This window comes from Sycon ciliatum, chromosome 3, assembly GCF_964019385.1.
Source record: "Sycon ciliatum chromosome 3, ocSycCili1.1, whole genome shotgun sequence".
Lineage (NCBI taxonomy): Eukaryota > Metazoa > Porifera > Calcarea > Leucosolenida > Sycettidae > Sycon > Sycon ciliatum.
Window position 1 is genome coordinate 41,074,711 of NC_088645.1, and position 14,627 is coordinate 41,089,337.

A 14,627-nucleotide genomic window follows, 5' to 3' on the forward strand; every position below is an offset into this window, starting at 1 on the left:
CATTACTAGGATTACAGAATTCAGGCATGGCAACCAATTACTTCGGTGTGCAAGATCGGTTACCATGGCAACGAAGCGAATTTCCATGGTATTTTTGGCGAGATTTTGAATTCTCCGGAAAATATTGCAGAGGAGAAAAATTCGCACCATGTGGCCAGCCTTGGCGATGAAGAGTGTCCGATTTTGGGCGAAAATTATTTGGCAGCACTGCATAGTGCATGCAGTTTGGCAGCTAGGCATTCAATGGATAAGTGTTCGGCATCCGGTTAGGATTAGCGTGCACTGCACATACTACAACCATGACACCCCGGCGCCCAGCAAGAATGCTGGTGGATTAATCCCACAGTGACTAGGGGTGTGCGGATAATGCTCGAAAAGGTGGCAGATTCTGCTCGAAAAGCAGTGAAATTGGCAGAACCATACAAACCTTGGCGGGCAATTCCTCGAATTCTGCTCCATTTCTTTATCCACATACCAAACATGCATGAAACTTACCAGAAAAAGTACCGAATTCTGCCAATTTTTCTGCCGGCATTATCCGCATATGCCTAACAGTGACTTCATTATGTGCAGGCTGGTACATGAACTACAGTAGAGTCACGCGCTGAAGAACGTGGAACCCAAGAACGTCCAGCCTGAAATACTAAGAACGCCACAGCCTAAAGCTAAGAACGACGGTGTTGGTTTTCTGGCAGCTTGTGGGATGCATAATTATTATGATCCAGTATGCACTGTTTCTAAGAACGTGCTATAAGAACGCAGCCAGATATCTGAAAAAATAAGAACGTCCCAGGCTAACCCCTTGGAAACAACGTTCTTGGGCGCGCGACTCTACTGTAGCCCTTCAAGTGGTGGACAATGCCGGCAGAAAATGGCAGAATTTGGTAGTAGTTTTTTCTGGTATGTTTCATGCATGTTTGGTAGTGGGGAAATGGAGCAAAATTCAAGGAAGTGCTTGCCTTAATTAACTATCCCGATCACCCCTGCTAACGTTATTGCCCCCGCTTGTTTTTTGTGATCCATTGCTTCTTGCCTCCGTTCCTAATTTCCATCTAGCTGTTTCTGGCTAGTACCAGTTCTGTCGCACTTATCAATCATCCTTATTGGCGTCACGCCATCGTGGAATAAAAGAATAATAATGTGGCCATTGAGCCAAGTTTACAACCATCGGTGAGAGACTTCGCTACCGCACAGCAATCACCGAGGACCAGGCACGTCTCGATATCGGTGTCAGTGGATTGTGGGGCAGTCGTTTCGAGCGCACACTCATTGATGTACGGGTGTTTAACCCTCATGCTGCCTCGAACCACACTGCACCACTGGCCACTGTCTATCACCGACATGAACAGGACAACGAAGATAGTATGAGGAGCGGGTCCGGAATGTCGAAAAATGCGTCGTTTGCCCCGGTGGTCATGACGGCGTCACGTGGTTTTGGGCGTTCGGCAACCAGCCTGTATTAGAGAATCGCATCGCTGCTGGCTGATAGACGTAATGAACCATATTCACATGTCATGGCATTTGTCAGGTGCCGCATTTCCTTTGCCCTCCTAAGGTCATGTATAGTGTGCCTTACAGGGTCTAGAACATTATTAATTTTGGAAATATCAACAAAGAATGGATCAACAAGACGTTACAAGAGCCTCCCGCCACGCTGGCAGTTTCAGAGGCAGCTACTGCTGTTTAGTATTTATAATTTTTTTAGGGCTTTGTTATTGAATATTCGTATGTACATGTATTTGTGCAGGCGTTGTGGCCGGATTCCTAAGGGAGGGAAAAAAGAAAGAAAGAAAAAACTATCTGTGCCCCGTAGGGACCGGTGGATTCTGCTCGAAAAGGTGGCAGATTCTGTTCGAAAAGCAGTAAAATTGGCAGAACCATACAAACCTTATGGCGGGCAATTCCTCGAATTCTGCTCCATTTCTTTTTCCACATACCAAACATGCATGAAACTTACCAGAAAAAGTACCGAATTCTGCCAATTTTTCTGCCGGCAGAATCCGCTGGACCCTAGTGCCCCGTCTCGCTGACAACGTGAGAGATCAGCTGCTACGCATCAGTACCGTAAAGGTAAGCGGGCACTTACACTCTACTTACACATGTAGTTACTGACTTACATGTACATGTACATGTAGATGTAGAATTGTAGATGCATTACGCAGCATACCGGTATTTCACCATGACACATTCACGCGCACATCATTATCATACTTGCTTGAGAGGTAGAACTACCACATAATATTAGTACTTACATTGTATTACACAGAAGTCCATAAAAATCTTCGTGTTCCGTTGCACTAGGCCTTGACGGATTATGCTAGCATAATTTTTCGCATAATTCCTACCAAAATCGAATAGTCGCATAATTTGAGGCAAATTGCATACGAATCGCATAAATTGTAATAATCCGCCTGTTCGCATCAAATTCCATACAGTTGTACATGTTCTACAAGTACAAGTACAAGTTGATGCACCAGGAAGTCGTAGGTTTACGACTCCCTTAAAGGGGATGTATACCCTAAAATCAAATTTTCACCAGTTGTAGTCTTCTGGGTGCTGAGTCGAATGGTCTTGGTCCGAGGAAGCTGCGACGCTCCCTTCCTACTTGAATCCCAATCGAACTCGCGCACTTCCACCGAAACTGGGTGACTGCGCCCTACTAGATGGGGATTTGTATGCAAAATGTCACTAAAAGCGCAATTTCGTTCTTATAAAAGCAGGGATGACCGCGATTGGCCCATATGTTGTAGTCTTTTGGACGCTGAGTCGACTGGTTTTGGTCCGAAAAGGCTGCGATGCAGCGTTCCTCCTTTATTCCCAATCGAACATGGTTGAAGAAGCGGTCACGTGCTCCTGGGTGCCCAAATCACCTGGTCACCACGCCAGCAGGTGACAACTTTCACACCAAGGTTCAACTCGAGTTCAACTCGAGTGACAGGACTGCACCCAAAAAAGGTCAAACAGGCTAGTAAGTTGTACCCTGCAGGCACGGTGACCAGGTGACTGGTGTACGCTGGAGCACGTGACCGCTTCTTCAACCATGTTCGATTGGGAATAAAGGAGGAACGCCGCATCGCAGCCTTTTCGGACCAAAACCAGTCGACTCAGCGTCCAAAAGACTACAACATATGGGCCAATCGCGGTCATCCGTGCTTTTATAAGAACGAAATGGCGCTTTTAGTGACATTTTGCATACAAATCCCCATCTAGTAGGGCGCAGTCACCCAGTTTCGGTGGAAGTGCGCGAGTTCGATTGGGATTCAAGTAGGAAGGGAGCGTCTCAGCTTCCTCGGACCACGACCATTCGACTCAGCACCCCGAAGACTACAACTGGTGAAAATTTGATTTTAGGGTATACTTCCCCTTTAATAACATGTCCAGTCCACTACAATCAGTGACGGTCGTAGCTACATGTACATGTAGGTCGGACGGTGCGTTGACCCCGTTGAACTTTTGCTACTACAGTACAGCGCCCTCTACAAAATAATTCCCCTGTTATTTTGCACAGAACCATCATATACATTAGCAGCATATGTGAACATAATGCGGCATAATAACTATAACTTTTGGCATAAAATAGCATAATTCTGCAATTTTTTCGGCAATGCGAAAAGCATAATTTCACGAAAATATTAGCATAATCCGTCAAGGCCTACGTTGCACTTCCTTCGCACGAATCATAATAATTATTAATAATAATTATTATTATTAGGGTTCAAACGGTCACGGTTTTACCCCTAACGGTCTGCTAAGCTAACGGTCGGTTTAAACGGCTATAACCTATAGCCACGGCAATCCTGCGGACTCTTTTTTAACCGTACATTTGACTATACTCATTCAAAAAACGTACCCTATTCAGTACAACGCACACATGTACATTGTACATGTACATGTACATGTACATTCTCTTGCATGCTCATTCATACTCTCACACCAAGAGACCAGATATGACCGAGTTGACAGCCCAGAAATTGCCTACGCGTGCGACATCCTGCGAAAGAGCATACTTCGGAACGACCTGATACTTGACAAAATTAATAATAATTGACTGAAAAGTTACTGCGTAACCGTTATCTTTATCGGTTAACCCTTCGTATATCCCCAAAAATTAATAAAAATAATGCAATACAATAAAAATACTAACTTAGTATGGGCCGGCCACGCCATCACTTCAGCACCATGTACCACAGCAGTAACACCAAACTATTATTTCAAAGTACAGGTCGTCCCTCGTTAATACATAATCTCTGGGACTTGACAAATGTTATGTATTAACGGGGTTTATGTACTAAACGACAGTGTACATACAATGTAACTTGCTTGTATACCAGAATTTTTCACTTTTTTCAACTTTTCTGAGTGTTTCTTGCTGCCATGACCAGATGACTAGGGAGCGAGATATTCTTGATTCCCTCGATATAACATAAAAATGATGTTACAGACTTACAGTGGTCCCTCTATAATCTGGCACCATTTGTGACAAGGGAAATCTGCTGGATTAGGGAGGGTGCTGGATTAACAAATCTGATTGACTGCTGCAATGTGCATGAAGAGGACATTTTGGCTACTGAAAATTGTGCTGGTTTATTGAGGGTGCTGGATTATAAAGTGCTGGATTATAAAGTGCTGGATTAGAGAGGGACGACTGTATAACGGTCACAGTCAGCGAAGATTCTACAGTTTACATGATACATGCCCATGGCCCAGTGCCAGTGTGGCGCCTGTACAGTCACTCGAAAAAACAACAGAGCTTTGTCGGTTTGTGATGTGCGCTCTGACCGATCCCCTTATTATACTGGGTTCGAGCACGGGGGCAACCTCACTCGCGATCGAGCTAGTTTTTGCACGTGACAGCATCTTTGACAGTGTGTTTCAGGTTTGTTTTGGAATGTCTTCTGCCTTAGGTCAAGTAGTTTCCGATGGCTTCGAGCGGTGCTGAACCTCCTGCTGGTAGGAGCAGAGTCTCCGAGAAAGACATGGACTGTGATGCAGCTGAAGGATTTTTTCAAGGCGCGGGAGGGAACGATCTCGGGCCACAAACAGGAGTTACTCCAGAGGTGAGTTTTTTTGTTGTTGAAATATTCGAATCGTGAATCGTGTTTTGAGATTTATTTTGTGCCTAGGCTTTAGCAGACCGTATTTCTTTCTCCTTGACATCGGTGCTGAAGACAATAGTAACCTTTTTCTGGTCTGCCTTTTCCTCTCCAGAGCCATCTTCTATGAAGGTAACTGTGGTGCTGCCAAGTCACCAAGTCGCGATCGCGATCAGCAGCCCTGAAGTGGAAAAATCGATTTTCCACTGAACGATCTGGTTGGACATCAGCCACTAAAGTACTTCTGATTTGCCTGTAGTGACAACAGCAGCCATCCTTGGACACCTTGCAAAGACAGGAAAAGCCACTGGTGGAAGCGACTGCTATGAGGTGACGATAGCAGTGCAGTGGTGATCGCTGTTTTGTCAAGTCGAAGGGCTAGCCAACCCAGAGGAAGCAAAAAAAAACCGATGAGCAGTGCGTGGTATTTTTTTAGCGTGAAGAGCTAGAGGAGGACAGTGCAAACACATGGACGGAGTGGATTGTGTTTGAAGAACAGTGTGCTGTGTGCCGGCTGGTGGTCACAGGTGATGGTGGTCTTTGTCAGCATGTATTCGTGCTGCTTCTTATGCTGCAACACTTTTCGCCCAGGAAGGCAGATTGCGTGCTCCCTGGCCCTCAGTCGGCAATGGGGCATTTGTTCCAGGAACATTACCCCAGAGCCAGTGATGAGTCGTACCTTTGAAAAGTTGAAGCTTGCTGTTAATCGCAAGCACGAGGGCCAAAGCTTGCCGCTGTCTGCAGCAAAGTGTGTGTGCGGTTCTTTCGAACCTATGAATATACCCCCCCCCCCCCCTCTCTCTTAGGAAGACTGCATGTTCAGAGTGAACTACTGTCTAGTATATTTAATGTGAGACGGGCTGTTTACGCCCAAGATGAAGATACAGTTTTTTTCCGTTTCTATACCTTCCTAATAAAATACATCGTGACAGAGCTTTCGGTCATACTCCGCTGTACAACATCCTTAACCCGCCACCACCATGCGCTCTTGGCCGAACTAATGCACTTAGCATAAACACACCAGCACAGCAAGGACACTTCCGTTGACAGATATTATTTACGCCTCTAGACAGCTGTTTCGTTTCTTCAAGCTCATCGTTAGAGGAGGATAGTAGCAGGATACTAATAGCAGGATACTAATGATGAAATAATATAAGATGATACTAGTAGACGGTTTATGGTCCGATATTGATGATTGGAGATCTAAGAAAGCAATGACAGTGATTGCGAAATGGATAATATTATCATGATTATATGCCAGTCTGGTAATGCATAGTACTAGTGAACAGTATTGAAATCATCACTGCATTCGATGCAAATATTGGTATACCTTTGGTTTCAGTATTGGAAAAAAAGAACCTGGTTGATTTGGTTGCATCTGCGACTGGCTACCGGGTGTTGTGACCGGCAATGTTACCATGGGAGAAAAGAGCGCAAGGATCTGTTGGGTCTTGTGCCGTGCCGGTGCGAGAACCCAAAGTGCATGGCAAAATAGAACTATTTCATCCCCATTGCAGAATGTCTTGCGGTACATATGGCATTGATGACTGAAAATCTCGCCAGCTCACCCAGATGGGGATCATGCCCAAACAGAGGAACAAGACATCTTTCCAGCTCAGCTAGCTATATACCGTGAAACGGATGGTTAACTTGTGCCACGCATGCCAGCTTCTGTTCCATCCGGCCCAGGCTTAGACACATCAATGCCAATAGCAGCTGATCCTCCATTACATGCTCATTGGCGATGTACGGCCACCTCCAACTGTATTCGCCGTCCCTCAGCTTCCGTCTTCGCAGATCTGGCGCGGCGCAGTACATTTTCTCGGCTAGGCTCAAAGAAGTCCCACAGAGCGGTCCAAACACCTGAAGGCAAACCAGTCAGAAACTGGAGCGGCTCAGAGTCTTTCTTTATGTTATTGTACGTAAGCTGTTTTTCGGCTTTCTTCACCCCAGTCCTCACATCGTCCAACTGCTCCACGAGACTCTGTACACGAGCTCTACTTGCTGCCAACTCCTGATGCAGATGCTGCACTTCCATTACAGGACCAAACTGCACTAAGCCAGGTTCCTTTCCAACTCAAAGTGCCGTTGCCTCTCAGCAAAATACTGGTTTGCGAGCATGGGGAGCTCGTGACGCAGACGCTGCACTTCCATGACCGAACTGCACTAGGCTCAGCAAAATTATTACTGTTTTGCGATCATGGGGAGCAGGGCGTCCATACTCCACTCTCTTGCGAAAAGCAAACCTGGTACCGTAGGACAGCTGTTTGGTTTCCTGGACTCATCCTGTCCTTGTAGAGCTGGGCAAAACGATTTCGATTTCGGGATCGAAATGATCGCTGCAACTCAAATATTCAGAGTGACACTGACCCTAAAACTACGTCCTTCCTCACGGGGAATAGCCTGGATCCGCTTGCTCCAGGCCGCTGTGGCTCCACACGAGGAAAGGAGTGAAATGACTTGTTTGCTTCGTCCTCCTGTTCTGACAGTGAGGAACGCAGCAATGTTCTGAGAAGGCATCCTGAAGTCGTAAAACGGAAGACGTCTAAACAAAAACAAAACAGCTCAAATGAAAAGGCGAAGGACTCAGTAAAGGGACCGTCACTTAATTTTTGCCGACTACCCGCCAAAAATCTTTTCGTTTCACGTGTCAGACACGTCCGCGAGCGCGTAGATCTACGACTCTAGCTCTCGCTACCTTTCACGTCAAGCAATCTGTTCACGCCACATGGCTGGATAGCGCGTACATGCAAACATGATTGAAGACTTGCAAAATCAATTTTTACAAGTCCAGGCGATAGGCCTAGGCAGTACTAATGCCTAATGCCCAGGCAGCTGACTTTATTTTCGGAGAAACACGACTCATTGTACTTATTTGTACATGTAGTAAAAAGTAACAATGTGCCAAGGCCCATTGGCGCATGGTGTGTATACTCCAAATCTACATGTATGGTGATTGATGGGTCACTGCTGACGTTTCTGCTCTTGGACAGTGCAACGCCGCATGAAGATATGTTGTGGCTCCACAATCGCTGAGAACGCTAGTGTGCGTCCATGGAATACTAAAACACAATAGGCGCGGCGCAGCTAACGCCCACTTGGATGAATCGGAGTGGTGGCGAGTGCATTCTCCTTCCTCGGTGAACACTGCTGGTCACCCTGTTTGATGATCCAGCCATGTGGCGTGAACAGATTGCTTGACGTGAAAGGTAGCGTGGGCCGGCGGGCGCGCCGAGCGCGAGTCGTACGCGCTCGCGGACGTGTCTGACACGTGAAACGAAAATATTTTTTTTGGCGGGTAGTCGGCAATTAAAGGGGAAGTTAAGGCAAAAATTAAAATTTCACCAGTTGCATGTAGTCTTCGGGGTGCTGAGTCGAATGGTCGTGGTCCGAGGAAGCTGAGACGCTCCCTTCCTACTTGAATCCCAATCGAACTCGCGCACTTCCACCGAAACTGGGTGACTGCGCCCTACTAGATAGGGATTTGTATGCAAAATGTCACTAAAAGCGCCATTTCGTTCTTATAAAAGCACGGATGACCGCGATTGGCCCATATGTTGTAGTCTTTTGGACGCTGAGTCGACTGGTTTTGGTCCGAAAAGGCTGCGATGCGGCGTTCCTCCTTTATTCCCAATCGAACATGGTTGAAGAAGCGGTCACGTGCTCCTGCGTACACCAGTCACCTGGTCACCGTGCCTGCAGGGTACAACTTACTAGCCTGTTTGACCTTTTTTGGGTGCAGTCCTGTCACTCGAGTTGAACTCGAGTTGAACCTTGGTGTGAAAGTTGTCACCTGCTGGCGTGGTGACCAGGTGATTTGGGCACCCAGGACCACGTGACCGCTTCTTCAACCATGTTCGATTGGGAATAAAGGAGGAACGCTGCATCGCAGCCTTTTCGGACCAAAACCAGTCGACTCAGCGTCCAAAAGACTACAACATATGGGCCAATCGCGGTCATCCGTGCTTTTATAAGAACGAAATGGCGCTTTTAGTGACATTTTGCATACAAATCCCCATCTAGTAGGGCGCAGTCACCCAGTTTCGGTGGAAGTGCGCGAGTTCGATTGGGATTCAAGTAGGAAGGGAGCGTCTCAGCTTCCTCGGACCAAGACCATTCGACTCAGCACCCCGAAGACTACAACTGGTGAAATTTTAATTTTTGCCTTAACTTCCCCTTTAAGTGACGGTCCCTTTAGTCCTTCGCAATCAAAAGTCCTTGTGGCATTTTTTTGTAGACAGGCTTGCACTGCATGTAGATCGATCTCGTGTGCTCTGCACTTCGTATGCGAGAAGTCACGCTAGCCGCGGTGAGGTTGGTCGCGTGTGTGCAGCAGGATCCCACGCGACTGCGGAGTTGCCCCCTTGCTCGAACCCAGACAATAATAAGGGGATCGGTCTATTGCGTCCACAAGTGGAAACTAGAACACGATGTGCCTCCACTGGAAGGCCAAAAGAACAACAAAATAATTATGTACTATTGAGGTAGGTGGCATGCGGGTACGGAGAAATGTTATGTACTAACGGGGTTTTTGTACTAACGAATTATGTACTAACCGACAAAATTTGTATGGAAGTGACCACGTTTCGTCCGGGACTTGATTCTCTTATGTACTAACGGGGTTTATGTACTAGCCGGACTCGTATTAACGGGGGGCGACCTGTAATAATTATTAGTTCTGATTGTGGAGAGGAGTCTTCATTATTTCAGTTGAAGACATTCACCACCCGGTACCCTCTCGTCTCTGTCGACAATGACAACGGCGGAGGAGTCTCTTCTGCAAGATTTGGGTTTGCGCAGAGGGCAAATCGCGTACCTCGGAGCTATCGCGGTGAGGGATGAAGACGAGATTGGTCGCGGATCCGACGCAGTCGTGTATCGGGTAGAATGGCAAGGCATTCCCGTGGCTGCGAAAGTACCGCACTCTCTCCTCGTACAACCAGGTGTGCACGGAAGAGAGGAAAAGCTGCGAGGCTTTGGTGCTGAAATTAGCAATCTCTCTCGCCTTCACCACCCTAACCTGTGCCAAACGCTTGGCATAGGATCCACTGCCGATCGTGGTCTGCCTGCATTGGTAGTTGAGCTCTTCGATCGCACTTTGCATGAATGCAGCATCGGTGAAGGCAGGTTGGACGATCTAACCCTGATGTCGTTCCTGGAGCACGCTATAGCGGGTGTGCGCTATTTGCACAGCAGCGATCCGCCAGTGATTCATCGTGACCTGACTCTGCGGAACGTGCTGATCAAGGGTAATGTCGCGAAACTCGCTGATTTTGGAGTTGCTCGAGTTACCCAAAGGCATCTGGTCGGACTCTTGCCCGACCTCACCACGTGTCCTGGGACTCATTTGTACATGCCTCCGGAGGCCCTCTCCGAGTTGGCCGTGTACAATGAATCACTGGACATATTCTCGTATGCTGTGCTAGCAACAAGCGTCCTGACTGGATCCGATCCGTCGCGAAACCTTCTCAGCTCACCCAGGACCAGAGTTGTGGAGAGAGTGGATGGAGTAAATGAGGAGAGGGTCATCAGTGAAGTCGAACGCCGCCAGTTAGACTTGGCCAGGATACCAGACGACCATCCGCTCAAGCCTGCCATCATCCGCGGCCTTTCCAACAGTGCAGAGGGTCGTCCAATAGCAGAGGAAATGCACGAGTTTGTGAAAGTTGCGCAAAGAGACCTAGCCATGGTAAGTGAACACGACATCCCAATCAATTGTCTAGAGCTACTAAAGCATAATGATATGAGTGACAGAAATGTGCTCAAACAGGGGCGTCTGAAGGAATTCTACATTGTTGTTTGCGGCTATGTAAAGGAGGGGATATCCGGGGCCTTCCCCATGAATTTTATTTTAGAAATTTGGTCCAAACTGACCCATATTTCATTGCTGGGAAAAATCGCGAGGTGAAAATTTGGTGCAACTTTGTCCGCACCTGCCACACCAGTTCCGCTGCCGCTATCAAACCTTCCCTGAGCCTGCAGCTGGGATTGTTTTGTTTGTTTGTATACTGTATTTAAATTCGCAAATCCGAACGAGCGCAAATGCTCAATGACAGGCAACGAATATGTTATTGTGTTACAGGGAAGGAGGGTTGGGGAGAAAATATTGAGAAAGAAGAGAGAATGGTAGATGTCTCAATGTAGAGCGAAGCGTTATCAAAACAACGTACAAGTATGCCAGGGATTGTGTTAGACTAGATACCTCCGTTGCTGACTGTACTCTCCAACGAAATGTGATCCAATGCAGATTACGTTAGTGCCCTGCGTCAGTCTATATTGGGATCATTTGCAGGTCTGGGATAACGCAGCGCCCTGCATCAGTGCACATCTGAGTGCTTGCAGGGCTGAGGCTGCACTATGCCCAGTGATATGTGCCCCAAGCGATAGGATTTTGTAGAGCAGTAATCAAAAGTACATGAAAACAGATTGTGCTGCTATGATGGGTTGCTGTTACGGCGAAATTCCGTGCTTACATCATTGTAGTGATGCAGTGCATACGCGCAGGATTCAAGCAGGTCTCTTTCTGCACACCTGCAGCTCAGTTGTACGCACTACGCCACTTTCCGCCTCAGATCTGCACCAAACATGATTAAATCGCAGAATTTCGCCGTGACAGACACTCATGCATAAGCTGCATACTCTGGGTTTCATGTACTCTTGCAGTAGTATATGCACATTGTTGCTCCACTGCTGGATCTTTCGGCTTATTGCCTGGGAAAGGACTGGGAAGAGACACACGGTTCTCTCTCTCTCTCTCTCTCTCTCTCTCTCTCTCTCTTTCTCTCTCTCTCTCTCTCTCTCTCTCTCTCTCTCTCTCTTTCTTTCTCTGAGACATGTCTCATTGGTATGGCGGTCAGGAGGGCTTCTTACGTGATGTAATATTAGTGCATGCTGCTCAATAATGTGAGTAAAATTGGATTGCCGCAGCCTGATGGAGCTATTGAGTTTCGATAGTTACTTTGAACCGTTTTCAATATGTACACTCACTGGTTTGAGGGAAAGACGCAAATGGGAAAAGCCTGAAGGAAAATTGACTGTCACCACCAGGACTCGAACTAGGGACCCTCGCTTGTAGCCAGCGATGCTCTAACCACTGAGCTATGTACACTGTACATAGATATCTGGCCATACCACACATTGTATATCATGAAAACGTACGTCATTTGACATCCGCCCAGGAGCCTGATCTTTCAAAGGCCGTAATTCGAGGTTCTCTAATGCTTCTAATGCTGATTGTTTAGAATGTGCAGGAGGATCGTGCTGAGCAGCGGTTGGAGGCCTTGGAGGGTAGAGTACAAGAACGGACAAGAGATGCCGAGTTAGCCGGGACTGCGGCGCTGGACCAAAATCAGCTGCTGGGTCGGCTGACGGCCATGGAGCGGCAGCTGGAGCGAGTGACCATGATCGCGGATCGCACGGTATCAATAGACGAGAGACTAAGTACGGCAGTCGCCAGTCTGACCCACACTGCTGAACAGGTTAGCTAAGTGAGAAGTCTTTATGTTGAGGTGTCTTACAGCCATAAGTTATATTTCCACGAATAAAAAGCACTTAGTGCATGGAGTGCAGGCTGAAGTATAGCTCTTTAGCCTGCCAAGGATCAGGGCAGTAGGAGAGTGGAATACATGTAACGTTTCTCTCGTTTGCAGCACCTGGGTATACGCCACACCGGGGTGTTACCTCACTGTGAGGTTGCATTTGTTTGGTCATTCCCGAATGGGCATGGAACGACGTTGGCACCCATCGCGGAATCAGAATGAGCGTAGCAAACAAACGCGCCGGCATGCATTCGGGAATCTAGCAAAAGTTTTGCGCCACTCTGGTTTTTTTAGTATGAGTATTACCTGTTGTTTGCAGCCTTGCAAAGACTACTGCATGCCAGTCCTGGTAGTTGCTGTTTGCTTCCGTAAGTTTCTACATGTCCCGACGACAGTTATGATGAAGGAGCGGCCAAACACGGCGTAGAACAACGAGCTCCCGTAACTAGGGTACCTGCAGGCGGCGTTTAAACGCTACTTCATCCTGCTATTAGACCTCGTATCAGTCACAGAAACGTCTCTAGCTCTCGTGTTTATTTCACAGAGACGAGGCGCTGTTGTAAGAAGAAGTGAAGTGGCAGGCTCGGTGCCTCTTGGGCTCTTGGGTCTCCCTGTGATTCTAGAGACCCTGCTCGACCACGATGAAGAGCTGAGGTGCAAGTGTATATTTCCAGTTCATCAATGATCCCGGGCGAACACTTTCTCAGGCAGCGAAGGGTCAAAATACCACGAACAAGTTACTATGCCGAGGTTACAGTACCAGCCTATACCCTGGACGATGTCCGCCAACATACTATAGCGATAATCGCGTTTGAAGTTTGTTGGAGAGGTATGCAGCCGCGACGAAGCCCCTCCAAGCATTTTCATTCCGCTCGGAATGAGACCTCTTTCCACTTGTTCTTAGGAATCGCCAGAATCCATTCTGCCCCCTTCATTCCGCGACCGGAATCGGAATTGCACCGAACAAACGCTGTCCAGTGCATCAAACAAACGCTCCGTAACCAAAACACGGCGGAATGGCTTTGGAATGGTGGCGGAATGGCACGGAACAAACGCAACCTGAATGAATGGTCGAGGTGTAAGCCGGATAGTAAGACATTTCTGATTGCGCGTAGCAAGTACGGTGGCTCTGATCCCCGAAAAGCAGCATGTACTTCAGAAGTATGTGTACTCTTGTTAGACCTATACAAGTTGAGTTTCGGCATTCATGTGCCGAGGCGAGTGCATGTGCCGAGGCAAGTACTACATGTAACATGGTGTTGGGTTGTACTGCTTGTGTCAACTGCCTCCAGGTTGTAGCGGTTAGGGAGCAAATGGACGCTGTTGACGAGAGTCTGTCGGCGGTCAAACAGGACGTAGCAAACGTTGATCGCCGTACGGCCAGTACGGAGGAACGGATCGCTACCATTGCCGAGCAGAGCACGGCCACGCAGGCACAGTGTATTGTGATGAACGAACGCATCAACCAAGTACAGGACGGCTTGGAGACTATTGGCACCCGTGCCACAGCGACACAGCAGGTACATACACGTGCATGAACAGGAATGCATCTGCAGTGCAAGCGCTGCTCAATGAAATCAGATCGAGTGGGTCAGCTTTTGCGCCCTGCACCACTGAACATCTCTGCGTACTAGCAGGCCTAGGGCTTCACAACGCCGCACATGCTCGCGCTGTTTGATTTCATTGAGCAGCACTGTACATGATAACTAGAGTATGCAGCTTAATGGGTTACTGTCACACAATCATCTAGGATGTAATCAAGGGGTATAATTATGTGCACAGTGATTGATGGCACCCGCTTTCATCTTGCTTACTTGTGTATGGGAAAGAAATGCGGGGAACACTGAGACATACCTATTGCCAACAATTAAAGTTGCTCTCTGCATCCAGTCACATATTTGACACACACATACAGTGCAGGCCTGGCGGAACCGGTCCGGTTGGTCAGGTCATGGCCGCACCAACTTTTTTGGCCACCAACATGTGTTTATTGCTG

The 14,627-nt window shown here is 47.7% G+C and overlaps 1 protein-coding gene across 3 annotated transcripts in view; it reads left to right on the forward strand.

The window, feature by feature from the left end:
• Nucleotides 1-9,784: 9,784 nt before the first annotated feature.
• The window catches only part of LOC135812228 (probable serine/threonine-protein kinase pats1), an 11,460-nt gene continuing 6,617 nt past the window's right edge, over nt 9,785-14,627 (forward strand). For all 3 annotated transcript variants that reach the window (XR_010552773.1, XM_065325566.1, XM_065325568.1), the window contains exons 1-3: nt 9,785-10,782; nt 12,335-12,571; nt 13,924-14,151. Coding sequence is in view for 2 of the 3 variants with exons in the window: in XM_065325566.1 (XP_065181638.1) it covers nt 9,847-10,782; nt 12,335-12,571; nt 13,924-14,151 (1,401 nt within the window). In the remaining variant the exon portion in view is untranslated. The remainder of the gene's footprint in view (nt 10,783-12,334; nt 12,572-13,923; nt 14,152-14,627) is intronic.